Source organism: Ips typographus, linkage group LG14, assembly GCF_016097725.1.
Source record: "Ips typographus isolate SLU linkage group LG14, UJ_Ityp_2.0, whole genome shotgun sequence".
Taxonomy (NCBI): Eukaryota; Metazoa; Arthropoda; class Insecta; order Coleoptera; family Curculionidae; genus Ips; species Ips typographus.
The window spans coordinates 903,228-930,306 of record NC_138435.1 but is presented as its reverse complement, the minus strand read 5'-3'; the positions used below and the strand labels follow the sequence as shown (position 1 = coordinate 930,306).

General features: G+C 38.8%; 1 protein-coding gene across 1 annotated transcript in view; it reads right to left on the bottom strand.

Annotated features, from left to right (window-relative positions):
* The window catches only part of vkg (Collagen alpha-1(IV) chain viking), a 30,037-nt gene extending 3,030 nt beyond the window's left edge, over positions 1 to 27,007 (bottom strand). The window contains exons 1-21 of the mRNA XM_081992382.1: positions 26,779 to 27,007; positions 6,138 to 6,335; positions 6,038 to 6,082; positions 5,901 to 5,982; positions 5,640 to 5,842; positions 5,341 to 5,589; positions 4,879 to 5,284; positions 4,596 to 4,823; positions 3,672 to 3,818; positions 3,380 to 3,616; positions 3,083 to 3,323; positions 2,909 to 3,027; positions 2,498 to 2,854; positions 2,218 to 2,448; positions 1,967 to 2,163; positions 1,748 to 1,910; positions 1,494 to 1,697; positions 1,197 to 1,442; positions 895 to 1,146; positions 409 to 839; positions 209 to 356 (exon numbers count right to left, since the gene is read on the bottom strand). Of these exons, the coding sequence (XP_081848508.1) occupies positions 209 to 356; positions 409 to 839; positions 895 to 1,146; positions 1,197 to 1,442; positions 1,494 to 1,697; positions 1,748 to 1,910; positions 1,967 to 2,163; positions 2,218 to 2,448; positions 2,498 to 2,854; positions 2,909 to 3,027; positions 3,083 to 3,323; positions 3,380 to 3,616; positions 3,672 to 3,818; positions 4,596 to 4,823; positions 4,879 to 5,284; positions 5,341 to 5,589; positions 5,640 to 5,842; positions 5,901 to 5,982; positions 6,038 to 6,082; positions 6,138 to 6,335; positions 26,779 to 26,862 (4,468 nt within the window). The 5' untranslated portion in view covers positions 26,863 to 27,007. The remainder of the gene's footprint in view (positions 1 to 208; positions 357 to 408; positions 840 to 894; positions 1,147 to 1,196; positions 1,443 to 1,493; positions 1,698 to 1,747; positions 1,911 to 1,966; positions 2,164 to 2,217; positions 2,449 to 2,497; positions 2,855 to 2,908; positions 3,028 to 3,082; positions 3,324 to 3,379; positions 3,617 to 3,671; positions 3,819 to 4,595; positions 4,824 to 4,878; positions 5,285 to 5,340; positions 5,590 to 5,639; positions 5,843 to 5,900; positions 5,983 to 6,037; positions 6,083 to 6,137; positions 6,336 to 26,778) is intronic.
* Positions 27,008 to 27,079: the final 72 nt, after the last annotated feature.

Here is a 27,079-nt window from a genome sequence, read left to right as displayed (position 1 = left end):
TTAAGGTCTTTGGAATATTCCATAAATTTTAAAAACCATCCACAAACATTTTAAGCATTCCTCAAGGTGGCAAGATGTTGTTAAGCGATTTGGAATATTCTAGAAGGCTTCGAAAACTTTTTAAAGTTACAAAAATGTTATTAAATTAATAAAAAAGTCGGTTATTTTGGCAGTTCCAATTTGTAGCTGTCACGTAAATTAGACTTACCTTTAACTCCGACAAAACCAGGCAGACCAGGTTCACCAACATCACCTCTCAGGCCTTTAGCTCCCCGACTACCAGGATAACCGTCCAGACCGCGTCTTCCGGGTTTTCCGGGCGGTCCGGAGAAGCCTGGCAACCCTGCATCTCCAGGCTGAAACCCCCACAATGAATAGAACGGCAAAGCAAAACAAATGGGCACTAACTTCTCCAGGTAGTCCGTCGAATCCTTGGTCTCCTGATAGTCCTTTAGGCCCTGGCCTGCCGGGTAGGCCGGGGAATCCTGGGAGACCCACGTCACCCCTCAGACCTAGCGCACCTCTATCACCAGCTTCGCCAGGAAAACCGTCCAATCCTGGTTCTCCCGGTTCTCCTTTTTGGCCTGGGTAACCAGGGAGTCCGATGTACCCTACGTCTCCTTGAACTCCTTTGAAACTTTTGGAGGAATAACCGTATTCTCCTGGTAGTCCTTTAAGTCCACGTCTGCCTTGGAAACCGTCCTGTCCGGCGCGTCCTTCAGGACCTGAAGGACCTCGTTCCCCATCTAAACCGCTGTCTCCTGGTAGTCCTTTTATTCCAGCTATGGACAACCCTGGCAAGCCTCTAGCACCCACTAGACCATCTAGTCCTAGTTCACCTGTATGGAAGTTATTTAAAAATCAATCAGTTGATTGGGTAGAGAAACAACCAACCGGGAGCTCCTTTCTGGCCTACTCGTCCTTGTAGGCCGGGTAAACCATCTTCACCAGGCGTTCCAGGTTCTCCAGGCTCAGGATTACGGCCTGGTAGTCCAGGTGGTCCCTCCAATCCCGGTTCACCTCTAGGTCCTTGCCGACCTTCAAAACCGGGCTCACCAATCATACCCTTGTCCCCTGGACGTCCTCGATCCCCTCTAGGTCCAGGCCAGCCAACTTGACCCAAATCTCCTGGTAGTCCTTTTCTGCCTGGAGTTTTTTCATAAGTACTATTCAGGGTTTAAAAATGGTCAACTCACCAGTTAGTCCAAACATTCCTAATTCTCCCACCTCGCCTTTCTCCGCGAAACCTTGCAAAGAGATACCAGGTAGACCGCGGTTGCCTTTAAAACCTTGTTCGCCAAAAGGTCCTGGGGGACCTGGTTCTCCGTTAGGTCCTGGTGGTCCCGGTCGGCCGATGTAGCCAGGCTCACCAGTCATACCTTCTTCGCCTTTCTGACCTATTCTCCCGGGGAAACCGTTCTCGCCACGTCCACCCTTTGCACCTGTTTTACCATACTAACTAGAGAGGATACCAAACAGCGGATAGAGACTACCATTAATTCCGTCAAATCCTGGTTGGCCAGGGCGGCCCGGGAAACCAATGTCACCAATCACTCCTTTAGGACCCGGTAGTCCAGAATCACCAAACTCTCCCTTAAAACCGTACCCACCAGGTAGACCGGGTATTCCACCTTCACCTTTGCCACCTTTAGTGCCCGGACTACCAACTCCAGGTATTCCATTATCACCTCTTGGTCCTGCATTCAAAAAGTGTTATTTAAGGATTTTTAAAAAGGTCTAGACATGCCTTTAGGTCCAATCAGTCCTGGTCTACCATCAAAGCCTGGAACACCCTTCCAACCTGGTGCACCTAGGTCACCCTTCTGACCGCTGAAGGAGGATTCGCCCTTTTGACCGTCAAATCCTGGTAGGCCAGGCACACCCATTGGTCCTGGTTTCCCAGGTTCACCCTATAATTTAAAATTGTAGCACTTCAAATAAACATACATAAATTGCCCTTACTAACCTGTAGTCCAGGTAGTCCATCAGGTCCAATATCTCCGAAGAAGCCTTTAAGTCCCCTAGGACCGAGCAAACCCTTAGGACCGGGTAATCCGGCTGGTCCTGGGTAACCAATGTCCCCCCTCTCCCCAAATTCGCCCATCAAGCCTGGTAAGCCTTCGACCCCCGGGAAACCTGGTAAACCTTCGTCTCCCTCCTTTCCTGTGAAATAAATAAAAAAACATATTGATTTCACTATAGTAGGTCAAGTCTTGCCTGCTTGTCCAGGGAATCCCATTTCCCCCACGTCTCCTTTAGCTCCTGGTAGACCGTAGAAACCGTTTTCCCCATCGTCTCCTTTCATGCCAAAATCGCCGAATTCTCCAGGTTCCCCCTCTCGACCAGGTAAACCTGGTAAGCCGGGAGGGCCTGGGATTGTTATTCCTGTTTGTCCTTTATTGCCTGGAGCACCAGGTTGTCCTGAGTAGCCTGGAGCACCTTTAACACCTACCCACCAACTGTTATAACAAAAGTGTATTTGCCTGATAAACAAAACCTTTTCCTCCATTGAGTCCATGCAAACCAGGTAGACCAGGATACCCCGGTGGGCCTTGCAAGCCCGGGTCACCTTTCTGTCCTTCCGGTCCGGGTAAACCAATCTCCCCGTACAAAATCCGTTGTCCCGGCTCTCCTCGGTCTCCCTTCACTCCAGCACCACCTGGGGTACCGTCTACGCCAGGGTTTCCGTCCAGACCGGATATTCCTCTGGGACCTTCATCTCCAATTATTCCAGGGTATCCTTTCAAGCCTTCGGGGCCTGGAATTGACGGTCCTGCCGGTCCTTGATTGCCCGGTGCTCCCTGGTAACCGTGATCGCCTCGTATCCCCTTACGTCCCGGTAATCCGGTCAGACCTGATTTAAAATTAAGATTAGTTTAGGATATATGGTGTGATTGATATGGTATACCTCGATCTCCTGGTGGTCCTATGGGTCCTGCTTCACCTGTTATGTCCGTTAAGCTTCCGCCGTTAAATAATCCTTTGTTACCCTTAGGGCCGGGGCTACCAAACAATCCTTTCCTGCCCCTAAGTAAGAAGGAATGTTTTTCTTTTCTTATGGTATTCCAATGAGGTGACTCACTTGGGACCAGTGAATCCTTGATCGCCTATCAACCATTCTTTTGGTATCTCGTGGCGGTCACCTTTCTGGCCTAATAAGCCTGGCAAACCTAGTAAACCGTCTCGACCTGGTAGTCCGATCAATCCGTTGTCTCCGATTGGTCCTGGGTATCCAATTGGACCGTTGTCACCTGTTTGACCTTTTGGTCCTGCATCACCTGGTGGTCCGGGGTACCCCAGTGGACCAGGTGGGCCTGGTTCACCTGTTATAAGGAAGCTTTTTGATCGGTGGAAGAGAGACAGAAATAACTCAACTGACCGCCCTGTGATTGGCCGATTGGTGGATAAATGACCAATCCCGCGTAACCTTTAGGACCTTGCCGACCTGACAGACCGGGTTGACCCGGGGTACCATCTAAACCGTCCAAACCGGGTGGTCCGGCTTTCCCAGAAAACCCAATGGGACCTCTTTCACCCGTCAAACCCACGAAACCCATTGGTCCTGGTCGACCATTCCTTCCCGGCTCACCGTGCTCACCTTTGAGGCCCGGTAGACCTGAAACGAACACCATAACTCGAGTTGTTCGAGTGCAAAATAATCGTATTCCTACCTGGTTGGCATACCCCGCAATCATCACCGCGACGTCCTTTTAATCCCGGAAGACCGTAGTAACCTGGAGCACCATCAATTCCGGATACCCCAGGTCGTCCTCGTGGACCTGGAGGACCTCTAGGACCTCTTATAGGCACACCATTACCTTGAATAGTAAACTTGGGTTGATGGTAATTTTCAAGGAGAAACAAAATGGTGCTGTATGTTGGATTTTTGCAACTGTTATGTGACAAAGAGAAGTTTTCAGGCTCCATGAAGCGAGCAGAGCTTTTTTAGACGTCACAATGACGTAGTTTGACAATTTGGCCAATCTATGGTTTTACCAAATTACGTCATCGTGACGTCAAAAACGCTCTGCTCGCTCTATGGAGCTTGAAAACGAATGTGGATGTTATGACGACCATATTAAATTTTTGGAAAAGTCAACTGCCATTTTTGGAGTTAACCGACGTTGCCATATTTTTTGTTTTAAGCCAAAAATGTAAACTCACAATTTTTTCGGGGGTAATATCCCTAGTGTTAATTTTTCCGGAAAAATTAGATGCACGAGGGATATTTGGTAAGATTTTGGTAAGATTTCCTGAGTAACATTTTATTTTAATTAAAACAATAAGAACAATAACTTTCAAGCTAGAAAGGGAAACACTATTTTTTATGTTGCTGTGAGGAGTCTGCAATTTTTCCGATTTTTTTTCCGGAAAAACTGCTGACAGCTAAGTTGACAGTTGTTAAGTGATTTTTCCACTTAAAATTTACATTTGTTATACTAATTCTTGATAGCGATTGGCCAAAATTGATAGGAAGGAAATAATCATTGAAAGTTTACAAAAAAAAAGAAAAATATGTGCAAATCAATTTTAGACCTAAAAAAAATTTCGGAAAAACCCCATTTGATAGAAAATTGTTTTAAAAAAAAACATACCAGGAAATCCTTTAAAACCACGATCGCCAGGATCACCACGATCACCAGGTGGTCCGTCAAAACCAGGTAGACCGGGTATACCAGAGGGGCCTTGCGGTCCAACCACCGTTTCTCCTTTCACGCCCGGTTCACCGGCTGGTCCAATCGGTCCGGATGTTCCCGGTTGTCCCATTCTGCCAGGGATACCCGGTGGTCCGTCATCACCACGTTCTCCTTTGATTGAGATACCTACGCACAGACACCAGAAGGTTAGTGGAGAGTTAACAGGTTGAGTTTTCACAACCTTTGATCCCAGGATAGCCCATTTGGCCTGCAGGTCCTGGTGCTCCGGGTGGTCCAATTGGACCGGACTGACCTGGATTGCCGGGAATACCAGACAGTCCTGGTTGGCCTTGGTATCCGGTAGGACCTTGCCGACCAATTGGTCCGGTGACTATTTCGTCCAAGAAAGGATCGTAAACTCCTGGAGAGCCTCCCGGACCTTGGATACCGGGTGTTCCAGGTTGACCGTCCTCACCAATTTGGCCTTTGACGCCGTCTGCACCTGGTGTTCCTTCGTAACCTGGTGCGCCTTTGTAACCTTTTTCTCCAGGTTGTCCTTCAGGACCTGTTTTTCCTTGTTTTCCTGGGGGGCCATCATCACCCCTTTCCCCGTTGCCGCCGCTAGATCCTTTGTAACCAGGCAGTCCCTGAGAGTTTTTAGGTTGCAAAAAATAAATAAAGGTGCTATAGTGGGATAGCATACCGGACGTCCTCGTTCTCCAATATAGCCTTTCCAACCTTGCTCTCCTCTGTCCCCTTTGATTCCTTTCTCTCCGGGAGGTCCCTGAAGCCTGGATACATATTGTGGGAAATTGTATTCTTTCACATCGAATTTGCCACGTTGCCCTTTGAATCCCTGTTCCCCGTTGTCTCCCTTCAAACCTTTCTCACCCTTACGTGCATCCCCCGGCTCACCGGGTGGTCCTATAGAGCCTTGAGGACCAACTAACCCCTACGCAGATGTTTCAGTTTGACAGGCTAAAAAAAGTGTCACCAACTCACCTGGTTTCCGGGTGATCCTTGAAATCCTGGTTGTCCACTAGGCCCCGGGGGGCCCTGAAAACCTGGCAAACCGTCTCGTCCGAATTCACCCATTTCCCCTTTCATTCCGGGGGAGTTTCCGCCCCCTTTACCCGGCTCCCCTCTAGGTCCTTGAGGGCCTTCAAGCCCCAGCAACCCTCGACTACCTGGATACCCTCTCGTACCTAAATTGACAAACATTTAATATGGCAAAAAAGTGGTGGAACCGTGAAAGCGTCACACCATTTGAACCAGGTCTACCATCCAGTCCGTTACAACCGTCCAGACCGACAGGACCTTGAGGTCCACTATCACCAGGTTGTCCCTGGAATACCATTTCAAATCAGAGCACCGTTAAAAAAGGCATTTAGAAAACTTACAGGTCTACCAGCTAATCCGTCAGGACCTTGGAGGCCTGCATCACCCTAAAAAAAAACAATTTGAATTGAGGAACTAACAAGGAAGGTTCCACCAACTTACTCTAGGTCCTTTGTCACCCAGAATACCGTAGATACCATCAGAGCCTTTCTCGCCTTTCCAGCCAGGACCGCCGGTGAAACCGATGTCACCAGGTGGTCCGGTGATTCCCGGTCGGCCTGGAATACCAGCCGCACCAGGTCTACCTTTAATACCGCTACAGTTGCATTTTAGTGGTATGCTACATCCCGAGCATGGTCCCTACAAAAATTACCACCAAAAATTCAATTTTAAGGTTATGACTTTGAAAGTAGACAGTAACCCAGATTTGGTCCCTAAACTTAGTCAAAATACACTGATTTTAGGCAAAGGTCACAAAGGTCGATGTTGCGTAACGCAGTTCGGTAATTAGGCACCAAACCTTGACCAATCAGAGTACATTAAAGTATAAATCAACAAATTTTTAATGCCAAATTATCTTTTATTTCCTCTGGCCTCCAACCAAAAGAGATAATACTCCTTCTTGTTATCTTTCAACAAAAAAATATTTACGTAACGCAATAATTGCGTACGCTGATAAGTTTATAGTTCATCAATAATTATTAGTCAGATTGAAAAACTGTAATTTCAGTGTCGTTACGGTTGAAAATTGCTTGAAACAAATTTGACTTCCTATCCAGTTTTCCTGTAACAAACGCAAAGTGTGCTACGCAAAAATGAACCGTATTTTAACAATACTATACGATTTCACTAATTTTTAATGGTCACGTGACTGTTAGGTACAGAATGACTTTCAGAAGAGATTTTGTTTAAGCGAAAATAAACCCTAAAATGGGCCGCTCTGTATATTTTTAAATCAGTGCTACACGGTTGCTCTTAGCCCCGTTTCCAAAAAAACGTTAATAGATTTTTCAACTAGGACACCCTATACATTTTTAATGAATTTTAAAATAAACCAACAGTGGCGTTACCCACTGGCGTTGTCAATTGTCATGCGTCAAGTTAGTTCTAGTTACGATTGCAGAGTTTGTGTTCATTTTCCCCCTTCTAGGAGGTGGTTTAATACATGCTTAATAGCATTTATGTTGTTTTCTTATAATATCCTAACGGATATTACAATTTAAAAATTGTTTTGTAATAAAATTGGCAAGTGGTGAAGCAAACTGATTACGCAGAATTGAACTGATAACGCATCCGGTAACAATAACCTCCAAAGATGACTTTTCAACTCTTTCAAATGTTATTAATTAAATTACTGGGCAATTATCGATTGCGCAAACAGTTGGAATTAGATCAGTGGATGGTGTGTTGTTAATTGGTTTGGAAAAAAAGTAATTTTTGCAAAAAAACGATAAACTGGAAGAAAAATTGGGTCGAACTGCTTTTACTTCCTGCAGACATCAGACCGATATCAGGAGGTGAATACCCTTTTAACTGAATTTAGTTTATGAAATATGATGAATGAACCTTTTTGCCATTCCCGTTACGAACCAGACACGAGTTGCTGGATTTACATCATCCTGATGTTGTTGGGCACCGTTTACACCATTCATTACTCTTCTCGAAGGTGGTGTACCAACGCTAGACAGAGCGCGGGTCTTGTAAAGATTAAGCATCCACGGATTTTTCACAATTTTCTTCAGAAAATTGAGATAAATACCCGTAAAATGTACGATAATTTGGTGGAAGAACCACACTTTACCTGTCAGGAAATCAGCTATTCCGCCCTGTGTCAGTTCGATGTTACCAAACAATCTACTCGAAAACTGCGGCTATTAAAAACCAAAATAATGCTTGGCAACCTAGTGCTAACCGTAGTGGCCGATTCGAAATAGTGTCAGTATTTGTTTATTGCAAATTTAGGAAAAAACTATGCATTAATAACTGACCTAGACTAACAAGTAAACAAAGTAAACAAAGGAAAATGGCGGCAACTATGCTTTAACGTCATAATTGAAGGGAACGTTGAATGACATCTGAAGTTGACGTACTGTCAAATATCAGTTATCCTCTGTGAATTATGCGGCGTTGCCAGACGGTTTTCGTTATTAATATTTAATACTTCAACTAATTTTTATTGTTTTTAATCATAAAAATATGTTTGGTAGCCTAAATATCCGTTTAGTATAGGTGGCAAAGCTTGTTTTTATGTTTTTATAAATTGTACTGCATTGTTAATAGTACAACCATTTTTTTTGAAGAATATTGAGAGCGCAATATATTATGTTCATGTTATGCAGACGATTAGTAAGGGAAAATTAAGATATTAATCATTCGAAACAACTAACTGCATTATAATATGCTTTTTGAGATTGGAGCCCTAAAAAGCTCGTTATCGTGTAGTTTTAATTAGTTGTGGGTCGGCTTCTTTTACCACTAATCTGCATATAATCGACTTGAGTTCGTCAGGTGTTAACGAACAGATTGTATAAGCTTTTAGATTGGTTGTAACACAGTGGAAGGGTTCCCTTAAATTAGAGATGGGAAAATGTATGTATAACACCATGTATTATACATGAAAAATGTATAAAATGTGTGTAATATTTTGTAAGGCCTTTTTAAACAAATTTTTAAATATTTTGTAACATTTTCAGGCCATTTGAATGTTTTTAGAATTATCGAAACATTGCTAGTCCTTTGGCAACATTTCTAGAACTCACTGAAAGTTTCGAAACATTGTTTAGTATTTTTAGACATTCTGCAACATTTCTAAGACTTACAGAGGGTATAAAAACTTTTTGCAGTATTTTTAGACATTCTATAACATTTCCAGTCCTTCTTCAACATTGCTAGACCTTTCGAAATATTTTTGGACATTCTTTAACGTTTATAGACCCTTTGCAACATTTCCAGGGGTTTTTGAAGGTTTTTAGACATTCTGTCACCAATCAAAGACATGTGTTTCAATTTTATAATATGTTCTGTCAATACTGTCATATTGGAAAACTCAAATAGTCAGTTTCATCATTTGTCAAAGTTCAGCACTAAAACAGTTATTTTCATATTTGAAGAGCTACTCAAAAATGAGATGATTTTATGTCATTAGATATGAAATTTAATGAGGATTCCAAAAATGTGCTTAAAACAGTCACTTTCTTACTGCAAGTGGGTTTTACAGGCGATTTTGTACTCAAACTGTGTTTCTGGCAGTTAAAAGTTTGACACCACTTTTTTCCCTGATTTTACATGATTTTGTAATGTTTTTTAACGTCATTAGATAGGAAATTTAATGAGGATTCCAAAAATGTGCTTAAAACAGTCATTTTCTTACTGCAAGTGGGTTTTACAGGCGATTTTGTCCCTGACTGTCCTTTCAAACTGTGTTTCTGACAGTTAAAAGTTTGACACCACTTTTCTCCCTGATTTTATATGATTTTGTAATGTTTTTTAACGTCATTAGATAGGAAATTTAATGAGGATTCCAAAAATGTGCTTAAAATAGTCATTTTCTTAGTCCAAGTGGGTTTTGCAAGCGATTTTGTACCTGACTGTCCTTTCAAACTGTGTTTCTGACAGTTAAAAGTTTGACACCACTTTTCTCCCTGATTTTATATGATTTTGTAATGTTTTTTAACGTCATTAGATAGGAAATTTAATGAGGATTCCAAAAATGTGCTTAAAATAGTCATTTTCTTAGTCCAAGTGGGTTTTGCAAGCGATTTTGTACCTGACTGTCCTTTCAAACTGTGTTTCTGGCAGTTAAACGTTTGACACCACTTTTCTCCTTGACTTTACCTGATATTAAAGTGTTTTTTTAACGTCATTAGATAGGAAATTTAATGAGGATTCCAAAAATTTGCTTAAAACAGTCATTTTCTTACTGCAAGTGGGTTTTACAGGCGATTTTGTACCTGACTGTCCTTTCAAACTGTGTTTCTGGCAGTTAAACGTTTGACACCACTTTTCTACCTGATTTTCCATGATTTTGTAATATTTTTTAACGTCGTTAGATAGGAAATTTAATGGGGATTCCAAAAATGTGCTTAAAACAGTCATTTTCTTACTGCAAGTGGGTTTTACAGGCGATTTTGTACCTAACTGTCCTTTCAAACTGTGTTTCTGGCAGTTAAAAGTTTGACACCACTTTTCTCCCTGATTTTACATGATTTTGTAATGTTTTTTAACGTCGTTAGATAGGAAATTTAATGAGGATTCCAAAAATGTGCTTAAAATAGTCATTTTCTTAGTCCAAGTGGGTTTTGCAAGCGATTTTGTCCCTGACTGTTCTTTCAAACTGTGTTTCTGGCAGTTAAAAGTTTGACACCACTTTTCTCCCTGATTTTACATGATTTTGTAATGTTTTTTAACGTCGTTAGATAGGAAATTTAATGAGGATTCCAAAAATGTGCTTAAAACAGTCATTTTCTTATTGCAAGTGGGTTTTACAGGCGATTTTGTACCTAACTGTCCTTTCAAACTGTGTTTCTGGCAGTTAAAAGTTTGACACCACTTTTCTCCCTGATTTTACATGATTTTGTAATGTTTTTTAACGTCGTTAGATAGGAAATTTAATGAGGATTCCAAAAATGTGCTTAAAATAGTCATTTTCTTAGTCCAAGTGGGTTTTGCAAGCGATTTTGTCCCTGACTGTTCTTTCAAACTGTGTTTCTGGCAGTTAAAAGTTTGACACCACTTTTCTCCCTGATTTTACATGATTTTGTAATGTTTTTTAACGTCGTTAGATAGGAAATTTAATGAGGATTCCAAAAATGTGCTTAAAACAGTCATTTTCTTAGTCCAAGTGGGTTTTGCAAGCGATTTTGTCCCTGACTGTTCTTTCAAACTGTGTTTCTGGCAGTTAAACGTTTGACACCACTTTTCTACCTGATTTTCCATGATTTTGTAGTGTTTTTTTATGTCGTTAGATAGAAAATTTAATGAGGATTCCAAAAATGTGCTTAAAATAGTCATTTTCTTAGTCCAAGTGGGTTTTGCAAGCGATTTTGTCCCTGACTGTTCTTTCAAACTGTGTTTCTGGCAGTTAAAAGTTTGACACCACTTTTCTCCCTGATTTTACATGATTTTGTAATGTTTTTTAACGTCGTTAGATAGGAAATTTAATGAGGATTCCAAAAATGTGCTTAAAACAGTCATTTTCTTAGTCCAAGTGGGTTTTGCAAGCGATTTTGTCCCTGACTGTTCTTTCAAACTGTGTTTCTGGCAGTTAAACGTTTGACACCACTTTTCTACCTGATTTTCCATGATTTTGTAGTGTTTTTTTATGTCGTTAGATAGAAAATTTAATGAGGATTCCAAAAATGTGCTTAAAATAGTCATTTTCTTAGTCCAAGTGGGTTTTGCAAGCGATTTTGTCCCTGACTGTTCTTTCAAACTGTGTTTCTGGCAGTTAAAAGTTTGACACCACTTTTCTCCCTGATTTTACATGATTTTGTAATGTTTTTTAACGTCGTTAGATAGGAAATTTAATGGGGATTCCAAAAATGTGCTTAAAACAGTCATTTTCTTACTGCAAGTGGGTTTTACAGGCGCTTTTGTACCTGACTGTCCTTTCAAACTGTGTTTCTGGCAGTTAAAAGTTTGACACCACTTTTCTCCCTGATTTTATATGATTTTGTAATGTTTTTTAACGTCGTTAGATAGGAAATTTAATGAGGATTCCAAAAATGTGCTTAAAACAGTAATTTTTTTACTGCAACTGGGTTTTACAGTCGATTTTGTCACTGGCTGTCCTTTCAAAGTGTGTTTCCCGCAGTTTAAATTTTGACCCCACTTTTCTCCCTGACTTTACATGATTTTGTAATGTTTTTTTATGTCATTAGATAGGAAATTTAATGAGAATTTCAAAAATGTGCTTAAAACAGTAATTTTCTTACTCAAAATGGGTTTTACAGGCGATTTTGTCCATGACTGTCCTTTCAAATTGTGTTTTTGGCAGTTCAAACTTTGACACCGCTTTAAATATCCAAAAAAAACCTAAATGTTTTTGACATTTCAAATGTCATCTGTGGATTGTCAATATCAATTTTTTCTTGTTAGACTAATTGCGTTTCTGGATTGATTTGGTCCAGGGACGTGCAGCCCCCAAATTTGGAGCGTAAACTAGTAAAATTCGACGGAAAACCCATTAGCAAACTGGTTTTAATGGCGTTCTGGGGAAACGCGTTCCAGATTTCCAGAAACATTCGCGATCCATCAGAGTGTAAAAATAAATCCAGTTACGAAAACGTTTCGAAATAACTTTTAAACTAATAAATACCGTATTAAGTGTAATTATTGAGGGAAACAGGAAATCTGCTTGGGAGGTCGCCCACCAGGCAGGAGTGTACAGTTTTGACCGAAATTTGATTGGTCAATCTGTTTATTATGCCAATTTTGATTGGATCGTTGGCTTAAGTGGTCGGAAATCACTCAAAATAATAACAAACAGTGAAAAGTACTAAAGCACTTAATACTTTCATTTTCTCAATACAGTTCAGTTAGTGATCTGAATTATGGCATCATCGTAGGCCCAGACGTTCCATTCAACCAGACTATTACCATACGACTGACACCTACTCTAGTCCTTCTCAGGCCGAAAAATCGAAGCAACAAAACGGTACCTTCGCTAACGAAGAAAGTGATTTAGTCACGTCAACCTTGACTGTGAAGAACAAGGGCCCGAAGATGAAGAAATGCGGATCGGCAACAAGAAACAATGTTTTCCCTTGCGGGACTGGTTTGGTCGCGGCCAGGTCATTCCAACTGATCACAATTTTAAACTAAACCCGTTTTGACCACTTAATTATTTGCCCGCCCTGTAGATGTAATACATCTGTGTGATTTTTTGCTTATTGGATAATAACAGTCAACCATTAACAAAACAATTACATCATAACCGCACACCATTTGTTTGAGACCATACAAAACAGTTACAGTTAATCATGTGTGTTTATATGGATGAATCATTTCTTTTTTAGATTGAATTGATGTGAAATTATAACATAAGGTTCATTTTCGCTTCCAATAAAATCCATTTAGAACGATTAATCCCCTTAATGCACCGAACTGTTTCAAGCGAAAATAACCTTAGTTATAAGGTTTAAAACCCAGCTTAACCGTTAATAAGGTTTATTTTTGTTTGGTGCAAACCACTTTTCAAATGGTTTATCCCATTAACTTGACAGTTTGTTTCACAGGAAAATCCACCTTATTAACCTTTTAAAATAGACAAAAATCACTCTCTGTTTATTACAACTAACAAGTTTGTCTTGTTAGTTGTAATAAACAAAAAAATGTCTAGGAAGGCTTCTAGACAACATTTTTGACTTGTCAAAGCTTTCGAGAAGCTTTGTGGCGTCAGTTTGACAATCTGAACACAGTAAAAGGTTTCCTGGTTGTTTTTGACAACCAAAAATGTCTAGGAAGGCTTCCAGACAGCATTTTTGAGTTGTCAAAGCCTTCGAGAAGCTTCGTGACGTCACAGTTTAACAATCTGAACACAGTAAAAGGTTTCCTGGTTGTTTTTGACAACCAAAAATGTCTAGGAAAGCTTCCAGACAGCATTTCTGACTTGTCAAAGCCTTCGAGAAGCTTCGTGGCGTCAGTTTGATAATCTGAAGACAGTAAAAAGTTTCCTGGTTGTTTTTGACAACCAAAAATGTCTAGGAAGGCTTCCAGACAGCATTTTTGACTTGTCAAAGCTTTCAAGAAGCTTCGTGACGTCAGTTTGACAATCTGAACACAGTAAAAGGCTTCCTGGTTGTTCTTGACAACCAAAAATGTCTAGGAAAGCTTCCAGACAGCATTTTTGAGTTGTCAAAGCCTTCGAGAAGCTTCGTGGCGTCAGTTTCACAATCTGAACACAGTAAAAGGTTTCCTGGTTGTTTTTGACAACCAAAAATGTCTAGGAAAGCTTCCAGACAGCATTTTTGACTTGTCAAAGCCTTCGAGAAGCTTCGTGGCGTCAGTTTCACAATCTGAACACAGTAAAAGGTTTCCTGGTTGTTCTTGACAACCAAAAATGTCTAGGAAGGCTTCCAGACAGCATTTTTGACTTGTCAAAGCCTTCGAGAAGCTTCGTGGCGTCAGTTTCACAATCTGAACACAGTAAAAAGTTTCCTGGTTGTTTTTGACAACCAAAAATGTCTAGGAAGGCTTCCAGACAGCATTTTTGACTTGTCAAAGCTTTCAAGAAGCTTCGTGACGTCAGTTTGACAATCTGAACACAGTAAAAGGCTTCCTGGTTGTTTTTGACAACCAAAAATGTCTAGGAAGGCTTCCAGACAGCATTTTTGACTTGTCAAAGCCTTCGATAAGCTTCGTGGCGTCAGTTTGATAATCTGAAGACAGTAAAAAGTTTCCTGGTTGTTTTTGACAACCAAAAATGTCTAGGAAGGCTTCCAGACAGCATTTTTGACTTGTCAAAGCTTTCAAGAAGCTTCGTGACGTCAGTTTGACAATCTGAACACAGTAAAAGGCTTCCTGGTTGTTCTTGACAACCAAAAATGTCTAGGAAGGCTTCCAGACAGCATTTTTGACTTGTCAAAGCCTTCGAGAAGCTTCGTGGCATGAGTTTGACAATCTGAACACAGTAAAAGGCTTCCTGGTTGTTTTTGACAACCAAAAATGTCTAGGAAGGCTTCCAGACAGCATTTTTGACTTGTCAAAGCTTTCAAGAAGCTTCGTGACGTCAGTTTGACAATCTGAACACAGTAAAAGGCTTCCTGGTTGTTTTTGACAACCAAAAATGTCTAGGAAGGCTTTCAGACAGCATTTTTGACTTGTCAAAGCCTTCGATAAGCTTCGTGGCGTCAGTTTGATAATCTGAAGACAGTAAAACGTTTCCTGGTTGTTTTCGACAACCAAAAATGTCTAGGAAAGCTTCCAGACAGCATTTTTGACTTGTCAAAGCCTTCGAGAAGCTTCGTGGCGTCAGTTTCACAATCTGAACACAGTAAAAGGTTTCCTGGTTGTTTTTGACAACCAAAAATGTCTAGGAAAGCTTCCAGACAGCATTTCTGACTTGTCAAAGCCTTCGAGAAGCTTCGTGGCGTCAGTTTCACAATCTGAACACAGTAAAAAGTTTCCTGGTTGTTTTTGACAACCAAAAATGTCTAGGAAGGCTTCCAGACAGCATTTTTGACTTGTCAAAGCTTTCAAGAAGCTTCGTGACGTCAGTTTGACAATCTGAACACAGTAAAAGGCTTCCTGGTTGTTTTTGACAACCAAAAATGTCTAGGAAGGCTTCCAGACAGCATTTTTGACTTGTCAAAGCCTTCGATAAGCTTCGTGGCGTCAGTTTGATAATCTGAAGACAGTAAAACGTTTCCTGGTTGTTTTCGACAACCAAAAATGTCTAGGAAAGCTTCCAGACAGCATTTTTGACTTGTCAAAGCTTTCGAGAAGCTTCGTGGCGTCAGTTTGACAATCTGAAGACAGTAAAAGGTTTCCTGGTTGTTTTTGACAACAAACAATGTCCAGGAAGGTTTTCAGACAGCATTTTTGACTTGTCAAAATTTTTTTCAACTTTCTTTTTGGTTTATGACGTTTCACTGTCACCACAATTTTTTCTAAAAATCTTTGAGTACGTCCCTGTGTGTTAGATTCAATTTACTGGCCCTTGGTGAAAGTTTCAGGTCCGTAACTGCCCAATTACCCAAATTATGTACTAAATTGTATTTCATGGCATTCAAATGAATTTTTTCAACTTTCTTTTTGATTCATGACGTTTAACTGTCACCAGAATTATTTCTAAAAATCTTGCAGTACGTCTCTGTGTGTTAGATTCAATTTACTGGCCTTTGGTGAAAGTTTCAGGTCCGTAGCTGCCCAATTACCAAAATAATGAACCAAATTCAGTTTCCTGTCAATTTACTCTAATTTCTGCTTAACTGTCACCAAAATTTTAAAGAAAAATTGCAGTACAGCCCTGTTATTTAGGTTCAATTTACCATTTTCTTTTCAAATAGCAAACGCTATTTCCTGTGATGATGTTCATTGTTTATCCAACAATATATTTAGAATTATATAGGCAGATTGCGAACATGTGTTTTTACAGAGTTTACGATTTGACCCAATTCCCTCACTTAACCTTACTTTATGTCTGTCTTGGTTAGGAAATTTTTTCTACAACCGTTTTTTTGTCTATTATAATCGACTTCTTTATATGGAGAGAAATCTATTGTTTTCATAGTCGCAGACAGGAGGATTTGGTTCTAGGCTAAGTAACAAATTTTAGTTAATTACTGCCCTGTTAGTTTAGGAAATAGATTTTGCCAATTTTACCCAGTGAAACATGTACAAATCATGTAAAACAGATTTGACCTTAGTCCAGACATATGGTTTTCTCCGGTTGAGAAATTATGTCATCGTACATCAACTGCACAGTTAATTGAGCGTGACGTCATCGTTAGCACATTTAAGACCGACTTTATGGCCCTCTTGCAAAGCGATTTTATATAATTTTATTTCGGTAATCAACACTCAAACTGGGCCACTGAAGAATCAAAAACGATAACCGTTATCGGTTTGACCACGTTTTGAGCTGGGTCAGCTTATCAGGCTTACCAGTTGCCCTAAAACTGCTCGAAATACGAACAAACACAACAATAAATGAAATTGGTGTCAATCGGTCTAATTTTAGCTCAAAACTACACAAACTAAAGGGCCACAAACTTCTGACTGTTCTGGGAAGTTTTCAGTAACATTTAGATGGTTCTAGAGGCCTCTGGCACTTTGAAGAAGCAACATTTAGAGATCTATGGTACTTTGAAAATTAGCTCCGTTATTTGACAAGTTACAGCAAAACTAGAGAGTTATAAACGATGACCAAAAAATAATTTTCGAACATAATAACGCAGCTGAACGTGATTGTGCCACCCAAATTGAAGGTTTTCGGGCCTTTATAAGGCCCACAGCGATCGGATCAATAAAAATCGACTAGACTTGCGAAATCACGATTTCAGGTCAGAATTAACAGTTTTTCAGGCCATCTGGTGCTCGTTCTCTAAATATTTGAAACACTCTGTAAACAATACAGCGTGGATTTTAAGTGGCTATTCAAAAGTGTTTCCTGGATGAAATTCTGGACTGAACAAACGCTAAAATCGACCAAGAATTTGATACCGGGTGCTTTTCAAACAAACGGTTTTAACGAGCCCCAGTTATAAATTATTTTTGGATTATTAGAACATTGGTCGTATATTGTTTTACTAGCGCAAAATCGTAAAATTCACGATAACAAACAAGTCAGTGATCCTTAAAAACTATTTTGGGAAAATCAATTATTTTGTATAGTGTGGTTGAAAAATCACAGTAAAATAGGATGACGAGTACTGTCACAGACGACATGTCAACCTTCTGTGGTTTTCACTGTATTTCTAAATGGGTTAATTATACAAATTGATTGTGCAGCTAACACTTCCATATGAAAATTCAATTATTAGCAATAAATCATCATCACTGAATGTAATTGTATGTGAAAAATTGTTTTTTTTTAACGATTAGCCATTTCCTTTAAGTTTATATTGCATTTCCGAAAACAGCCACTGGTCGCACAAATTGCTGACTGCAAATTTGATTCCGTAAACAGTAACTGCAACTGGTTGACAGCCAGCTAAGCGGCTTTTGTACAGACTTCGAGGAATTTGCGAATTATAAAACCAAACACCCAAAGTACAAAGGTTTATCAACGAAAACTGCTTAACATTCACTAAACTGCCCCAAGGATTGAGTTCCATACGATTAGTTGGCAACTAACTAGGGTTTCAGAACATTAACACCAGATGGCGCTAAGTGCCCACACTCTTGTCATGTCAAGGTTGACGCCCTCTGGCGGCCAAACCTATAACTTTTTTGGAATCTACGTCAAATTCTAGGCCTACTTGATGTAAAATGTTTGCATCGATATTCAATTGTTTTAGCTCTAGCAGCCTACTTTGACCACCCTCCTCGAAAGCAGAAATTCCCAATTTGAGCAAAATTTTGATTTTAAAAAATCGCTTATTTGAAACACCCTGTATAAACACACCGTATACCAAAAGAAAGCTAATGAATGGGGCTATCCCGTGACGTTGAGCGGGCACGGCTAAGTTGCCCCTTTTAGTCGCTAAAGGGCGTCAAAGTTGACTCTCGTTTTTTGCAGTTTTTGCTCAATATCTCAGAAACGTTTCAGGTTAGAGGTCTGAAATTTTTACCACAAATGCACCTCGATAGGATGCAACTTTTACCATCTATACACTTTTTTGGTACCGTGCACCGTTTGACCTTGAAAAATAAAAAACTAGAATTGTCAAGAATTTTCAAGGGTCATACCTTCTGATTTTTTTCAGAAATTTTTTTATTTTCAAAATTAACCTCAACTGCTTAAACACCTTCAGATTAATAGTACAAAAATGACGTAAAGTGTCATTTGTCAAAATGTCATTTTGCAATGGTGCCACGCCCTAAAGTGTCAAAATTGACATAATTTCAAGGTTATCTCTGAAACGGTGCCAGTTAGAGCAAAATAGACGTCAGATTTGTGTTCCCCAGGTTCGAATTAGTTAAAAAAATTACTTTGATTAAAGAAAATCAAAAATGGTCGCCGTTAGTATAGTAGGCCCAAAAAATCACTAATTTAGATTAAATTTTCGTGCACTTTTCTAGAAAATCGTCCATAACTCGCTTATTTGAAACACCCTGTATAAACACACCGTATAACAAAAGAAAGCTAATGAACGGGACTGTCACGTGACGTTGACAGAACCGGGCTAAGATGCACCGTTTGGTCGCTAGAGGGCGTCAAAGTTGACTCTCGTTTTTTGCAGTTTTTGCTCAATATCTCAGGAACGTTTCAGGTTAGAGGTCTGAAATTTTTACCACAAATGCACCTCGATAGGATGCAACTTTTACCATCTATACACTTTTTTGGTACCATGCACCGTTTGACCTTGAAAAATAAAAAACTAGAATTGTCAAGAATTTTCAAGGGTCATACCTTCTGATTTTTTTCAGAAAATTTTTTATTTTCAAAATTAACCTCAACTGCTTAAATACCTTCAGGTTAATAGTACAAAAATGACGTAAAGTGTCATTTGTCAAAATGTCATTTTGCAAGGGAGCCACGCCCTAAAGTGTCAAAATTGACATAATTTCAAGATCATCTCTGAAACGGTGCCAGTTAGAGCAAAATAGACGTCAGATTTGTGTTCCCCAGGTTCGAATTAGTTAAAAAAATTACTTTGATTAAAGAAAATCAAAAATGGTCGTCGTTAGTATAGTAGGCCCAAAAAATCACTGATTTAGATTAAATTTTCGTGCACTTTTCTAGAAAATCGTCCATAACTCGCTTATTTGAAACACCCTGTATAAACACACTGTATACCAAAAGAAAGCTAATGAACGGGGCTATCACGTGACGTTGAGCGGGCACGGCCAAGTTGCTCCGTTTGGCCGCTAGAGGGCGTCAAATTTGACTCACGTTTTTTGCAAATTTTTACATCCCTGAACAGAGTTATCAAAGGTTCAAGTGACTTTGACGCCCTCTGGCGGCCAGATGTCAGTTTGACAGCCCCTATCTGTGTAGCTTTTCCCACAGGAAACCACCGATTAGTGTACAAGTCAATTTAACAGTAAAGAAGCTTGAAATTACATTTTTAAGACAAAAAGTGTCAAAAACTTGGTGGAGATAGTCTTGAAACTCGATTTACTAAGCTGAAAGAAGTTTTAAATCGTTAAAAATAGTCCAGAGTTTTAAGAAAATGAAAAATAAAGTAAAAAAACTTGAAAAGTAGTTTTCAAGTCAATTTTTATGAACCTAATGTTAATATCCTGCATTTAAGACTATTTACAAGATTAAAATTTGTCTTCAAATTATGAAAACTTGTCACTTTTCAGTGTCTTAAGGCTTAAATGTGTGAATTTCTAGTCAAAAACTCTAGTAAAAGTGGTTTTTCATGTCTAAAAGCCAATTTCCAGTAATAAAGTCTTTCAACTTGTCCAGAAACTATGAAAACTGACACAAAGACTATTTTCCAGCTTCACCAAGACAATTTTTAAGTTGGGTTAGGTTGGTGAAGGTCTTTGAACGTAATAACTCAATTATCACGGAAATGAAGCTTCAAAGTAGAATTTAAAAACTTTCTTTTTCAACTTGAACAAGAAAATTAAAATAAAGTGTCATTTTTTTTTAAAAATATCCAGTGACGTAGAAGGTAAGGCGGAAAAATGAAAACAAATTTTCCTATATTTACGCCACTGGACAATTTTGACAATGACAACAAAAATGACATAAACACTTGTTCCAAAATTGCTGCAACTGTCCGATTTTTTAAACTGAAATTTGAAGGATTTTGAACTTGAATCCCTCTGACGGTAGGTGTTTGTACTACCGTACAAAATGGTGAATTTCCAGTAACAAAATCAATTCAAAATGAAATAAACAAACGAAGTAATATCAAAGGCCGCTTAGTGGGTGGCTAATATCAATGCCTACTTCCTACATGGCGCGCACCTACGCTCTTCCAACCAATAAATTCGATTCAAACAACTCGAACAACATAATTCCTAAATTTTTTTATGTTGGCAGACGTGTTCGTCTTCAATTTTATGGATTTCAGAAAACGATCGAAACGGGCCCGGAAATCTTGCACAGTAAATAGTGATAAACATCCTTTTGACCTAAAACTGTACAAAATATCTCGGAAACTGGTATCCTCCACGTGTCCGAAATGACTCTTTACTGGTTTTATCACACATCCAGTCCGGAAACGAGGACCGCGAAATTTATCTGGCACATTGACGGTTTGGCTAATCAATTTTTAGTTCATTTCACATTTGTAAACACTCAAATGTCAATTAGTACGTTCCTGGATTTCTAACCTAGAGGCACCAGAAACTCAATTTCTAGGTTATGCACTGCACAAATCCAATTTCACGGCATGTGAAAACACCAAAAAGCATTTTGAAGAAAAATGATATCTTCCGATGCTTCAATGCACTTTTAAGGCGGGCATTCCAGTTTTTTTTTTGATATCAGATGCCATGTTGCTAGTAATTAGTCGATTAGTCCGGCGGTGTAGAAAAAAATTTAATTATATACAGGGTCGGCACTTTATCAAACAACCAACGATTTGTTATTTTTTCGTGATTGATTTTTTCCACTGCAGCCGCATATTATAAACAATCATGATGTAATTCCCATTTATATGGTGTTTGTATAATGGTTTTGGGTCGACAGCCCACAATCCATGACTTTACACACCACCCACACTAAAAATGTCTTTGGTCTGGTTGATTATTTCTATAAGGAAATTTTAGAATAATTTAAGAGGGTTATGGGGAAAATGTATTTGTACCTAAAAACGAAAAATGACACGGTAATGGGTGGACAATAGAGCAACTTGTTTGGTTCTTGACATTTTTTCGTTCGGCGCCCCCTAGCGGAGCTGCCTGCAGTTTTTTGTGCATCCTTTCACTAAATCGCTTATTTGAAACATTCACCAGTAAAGGTAAAGCAAAAATTAGGAAAAATTCTTTCAGAATTTGCTTAAAAGATATCATTTTCCTGTTATGACTGTCATTAATTTGAAAAGTCATAAATCACTACACTTTTCACGCACCCCCTGTATACTGCAAGCAAAAACAGTCCTACAAATTTACAGGGTTGGGTTAAGGAGTTGATTAGAAACATTTTTGGCCTCTTACAATTTTTTTGTAACTTACACTGTTTTTGAGTTATTTAGGAAAAACTGGTTTGGTGCAACAAATTTTCAAAATAACTTGAAATTATGGGTTGAAATTTGAACACCCGGTAACTCAGTTATTTTTGGGAGTTCAGGATGGTTCAACAAGTTAAAAGAATCGTTTTGAGCTGCTCTATCCAGTGGTGTAGAGTAAAAAATTCTATCTGAAAAATTGCCTACAGGGTGACCAAAAATAATGAACCACCATACTTCTCTTGCACACCCTGTATACTAGACGCAAAAAAGGTCCTGCAAACTTACGGTGTTGGGTTAAGGAGTTGATTAGGAACAATTTTGGTCTCTTGCAAGTTTTTCATAACTTTCGCCGTTTTCGAGTTATTTAGGAAAAACTGGTTTGAAATTGTGGTCTGAAATTTGAAGACGGTTTAAAGAACAGTCAGGGACAAAATAACCTGTAAAACCCACTTGGAGTACGAAAATGACTGTTTTAAGCACATTTTTGGAATCCTCATTAAATTTCCTATCTAATAACCCGAAAAACACTGCAAAATTTGGTACAGTCAGGGAGAAAAGCGGTGTCAAAATTTGAACTGCCAGAAACACAGTTTGAAAGAACAGTCAGTGACAAAATCGCGTATGGAACCCAATTGGAGTTAGAAAATGACTGTTTTAAGCACATTTTTGGAATTCTCATTAAATTTTCTATCTAATAACCTGAAAAAACACTGCAAAATTTGGTACAGTCAGGGAGAAAAGCGGTGTAACAATATGAACTGCTTGAAACTCAATTTGAAAGAACAGTCAGTGACAAAATCGCCTATAGAACCCAATTGGAGTTAGAAAATGACTGTTTTAAGCACATTTTTGGAATCCTCATTAAATTTTCTATCTAATAACCTGAAAAAACACTGCAAAATTTGGTACAGTCAGGGAGAAAAGCGGTGTAACAATATGAACTGCTTGAAACTCAATTTGAAAGAACAGTCAGTGACAAAATCGCCTATAGAACCCAATTGGAGTTAGAAAATGACTGTTTTAAGCACATTTTTGGAATTCTCATTAAATTTCCTATCTAATAACCTGAAAAAACACTGCAAAATTTGGTACAGTCAGGGAGAAAAATGGTGTCAAAATTTGAACTGCCAGAAACACAGTTTGAAAGAACACTCAGTGACAAAATCGCCTATAGAACCCACTTGGAGTTAAAAAATGACTGTTTTAAGCACATTTTTGGAATTCTCATTAAATTTCCTATCTAATAACCTGAAAAAACACTGCAAAATTTGGTACAGTCAGGGAGAAAAATGGTGTCAAAATTTGAACTACCAGAAACACAATTTGAAAGAACAGTCAGTGACAAAATCGCCTATAGAACCCAATTGGAGTTAGAAAATGACTGTTTTAAGCACATTTTTGGAATCCTCATTAAATTTCCTATCTAATAACCTGAAAAAACACTGCAAAATTTGGTACAGTCAGGGAGAAAAATGGTGTCAAAATTTGAACTGCCAGAAACACAGTTTGAAAGAACACTCAGTGACAAAATCGCCTATAGAACCCACTTGGAGTTAAAAAATGACTGTTTTAAGCACATTTTTGGAATCCTCATTAAGTTTCCTATCTAATAACCTGAAAAAACACTACAAAATTTGGTACAGTCAGGGAGAAAAGCGGTGTCAAAATTTGTAATTTACCTATCACTACTTAAGACACATCATATGACCGTGGATAGTCTATGCATAGGGCTATCACGTGACGTGATTCGATACTCTTTTGTATGTGTATACATAATTAAAAACCGTACCGCTGTAAACAAACAAGCTAATTGCATATTTGGGTGTTTATTTAATTTTCATTACGAAATTGTAAACAAATATGGGCGAGCTATACAGTTGAATAACCCTGAACGAAAAACGTTAATTTTAGATTAGTCTGTGTGGTAGGCAATTTGGGACACCCTGTAGAACAATGTTGTGGAAAGCTAAACCACTAAAAAAAATTTTTTTTGCCAGAAAAATTCATTACATTAAGGTTCAATATTCTGTAGCATTAAAATCAGTTTAAATAAGATATCCGGTTGAGTTGATGTTTTAGTGTGAGCAAATATCGACCTTACTGACTTAAGTGTAAGGAAAATCGTTTTTTTTACTCAAAATCGGATATTTCCGCAACTAGACGCCATTTTTGATGAGAATTCAATGCAGAATATAATCTGACTGCCAGGACGAATGTGAATGCAGTTCTCAACATGTTTTCAAATAAATCACACATTTTCTGCTTGTATTTGATGTGTATCCGGCAATTTCTTTAAAAATAGCCCCATTGCTCATTTAATACGAAAATAAGTTATTTGCAAATCCAAATTGCCAATATTCTGATTTTTCCACGTTAACACAAAATGTGTAACACAAAGTGTGTCAATTCCTGGTACAGTCACATCAGTGAATATTTTTTTTTTCAAAAAACATCAATTAAGTACAGGGCTGTACTCTGATTTAATTGGTATTAATAGATCAGAGGAAATGTTATAACAGATGCTCTACCAAAGTGTCAACACAACGAGGGAATGCCTAAAAATAGGTGTTTATAGATGTGTAAGCATTATAGTTCGTTAACTTTTTCCGTTTATTTGCGGAAATCATTCTGAAAGGTGTTAATTGGTAGGTTATAGGGCCGTCACGTCTGTTTGTCAGTTTGTAGTGTTATTCATATTTCGTTTATTTTACTTTCATTTTCGGTTTGTAGGAATTTTAAACAAAACGATATAACGCCAGTTTACCATAAAAAACTTAATAAGGGTCATTTTGGCTTCACAAAAAAAGTAAATTACAACAGGAAATTCCTTTAAGAGACTGACCAGTCTCAAGCCAATTTCGACCTAATTTACTCCCAAATTGTTTACATGCAAAATAGAGGATCGTAATTTTTATCATGGTATGTGCAAACTTGGTTTGTCAAGTACGTCCCTGTTCTTTGGCTTTTAACTCAGTACTGCTCTGAGCTTTGGTTTCAGAGAAATTAAATTTTAAACTTGAGTTTTGCTTTAGTTTTATTTTATAGAAAGTTGGACAGGTCAACTTTGAAGCCCTCTAGCGGGAAAACCATTAAACTTACAGGGGAAAGTGTGGATTTTTTAGAAAGCCCGTTTCATTCCCTATCCATTGACATATAAAAGTCCATACCATGTCGGTCAAATAAGGCAATTATCAAGGTTCAAACGAAACAGTACATGAAAATTAGACAGAAAACAATAATCAACTTTAAAGCCCTCTAGCGGGAAAACCATCAGACTTACAGGGCAAAGTGTGGATTTTTTAGAAAGCCCGTTTCATTCCCTATCCATTGACATATAAAAGTCTATACCATGTGGGTCAAATAAGACAGTTATCAAGGTTCAAACGAAACAGTGCATCAAAATCAGACAGAAAACAATGGTCAACTTTGAAGCCCTCTAGCGGGAAAACCATTAAACTTACAGGGCAAAGTGTTGATTTTTTAGAAAGCCCGTTTCATTCCCTATCTATTGACATATAAAAGTCCATACCATGTTGGTCAAATAAGGCAGTTATCAAGGTTCAAACAAAACAGTGCATGAAAATTAGACAGAAAACAATGGTCAACTTTGAAGCCCTCTAGCGGGAAAACCCTTAAACTTACAGGGGAAAGTGTGGATTTTTTAGAAAGCCCGTTTCATTCCCTCTCCATTGACATATAAATGTCCATATCATGTGGGTCAAATAAGACAGTTATCAAAGTTCAAACGAAACAGTGCATGAAAATTAGACAGAAAACAATAATCAACTTTAAAGCCCTCTAGCGGGAAAACCATCAGACTTACAGGGCAAAGTGTGGATTTTTTAGAAAGCCCGTTTCATTCCCTATCCATTGACATATAAAAGTCCATACCATGTCGGTCAAATAAGGCAGTTATCAAGGTTCAAACGAAACAGTGCATGAAAATTAGACAGAAAACAATGGTCAACTTTGAAGCCCTCTAGCGGGAAAACCATTAAACTTACAAGAAAAATGTTGGATTTTTTAGAAAGCCCGTTTCATTCCCCATCCATTGACATATAAAACTCCATACCATGTGGGTCAAATAAGACAGTTATCAAGGTTCAAACGAAACAGTGCATCAAAATTAGACAGAAAACAATGGTCAACTTTGAAGCCCTCTAGCGGGAAAACCATTAAACTTACAGGGGAAAGTGTGGATTTTTTAGAAAGCCCGTTTCATTTCCTATCCATTGACATATAAATGTCCATATCATGTGGGTCAAATAAGACAGTTATCAAGGTTCAAACGAAACAGTGCATGAAAATTAGACAGAAAACAATAATCAACTTTAAAGCCCTCTAGCGGGAAAACCATCAGACTTACAGGGCAAAGTGTGGATTTTTTAGAAAGCCCGTTTCATTCCCTATCCATTGACATATAAAAGTCTATACCATGTGGGTCAAATAAGACAGTTATCAAGGTTCAAACGAAACAGTGCATGAAAATTAGACAGAAAACAATGGTCAACTTTGAAGCCCTCTAGCGGGAAAACCATTAAACATACAGGGCAAAGTGTGGATCTTTTAGAAAGCTCGTTTCATTCCCTATCCATTGACATATAAAAGTCCATACCATGTTGGTCAAATAAGGCAGTTATTCAAGTTCAAACAAAAGTATCAAAAATACACGTTAAAACCGATATTAACGTCATTAAGGCACATTTTCGCCTGCAATCAAAACAAATTTCAATGAAAAATCCTATTAAGAACATGATTAGTTTCAAAGCAATTTCGACTTAATGGGTGTCCCAAAATGTACTGAAGGAGGTAAGGAACCTGTACTAGAGACAGGTTTCGTTTTACTAGAAACCATCATCAGGTTTGTTTTTTCAAATTGGACGTCAAGTAATCAATAAGGCGCATTTTGGCTTGCAATCATACTGGCTTACTACGGTAAATCCCGTTAGGATGCACATTACTTTCAAGCGAATTTCGCCCTTATGAATTTTTTTCAATTTGTTAGTTCAGGCGCTTAAACCGATTTTTTGGCATTTCATTGGAAAAAAATTAAATAAACGACTTACCAAAGCATCAACGTAGGTCACGATCGTAAAAAACACGAGGGCTGCTAGGGCAATAGCCCAGCACACACCCGTTCGTAGCAACATAGCATACTGGCTCCATTATTTCGAGAAGCTCTTCGTCGAAACCGGGCCCCCACCCAAACGACTTAAGCCCGGTCTGCGACGATTTAGTTTGAGCCCTTGTAACCGCCCTTAATCCGGGTGGATCCGCTTGAAATTCGGTCTGAAGGTAGCTCAAACATCCCTCTACCATCCCTGAAAAAAATGGTCCAAATCACTCAAAAACTCCCAGAGTTATACG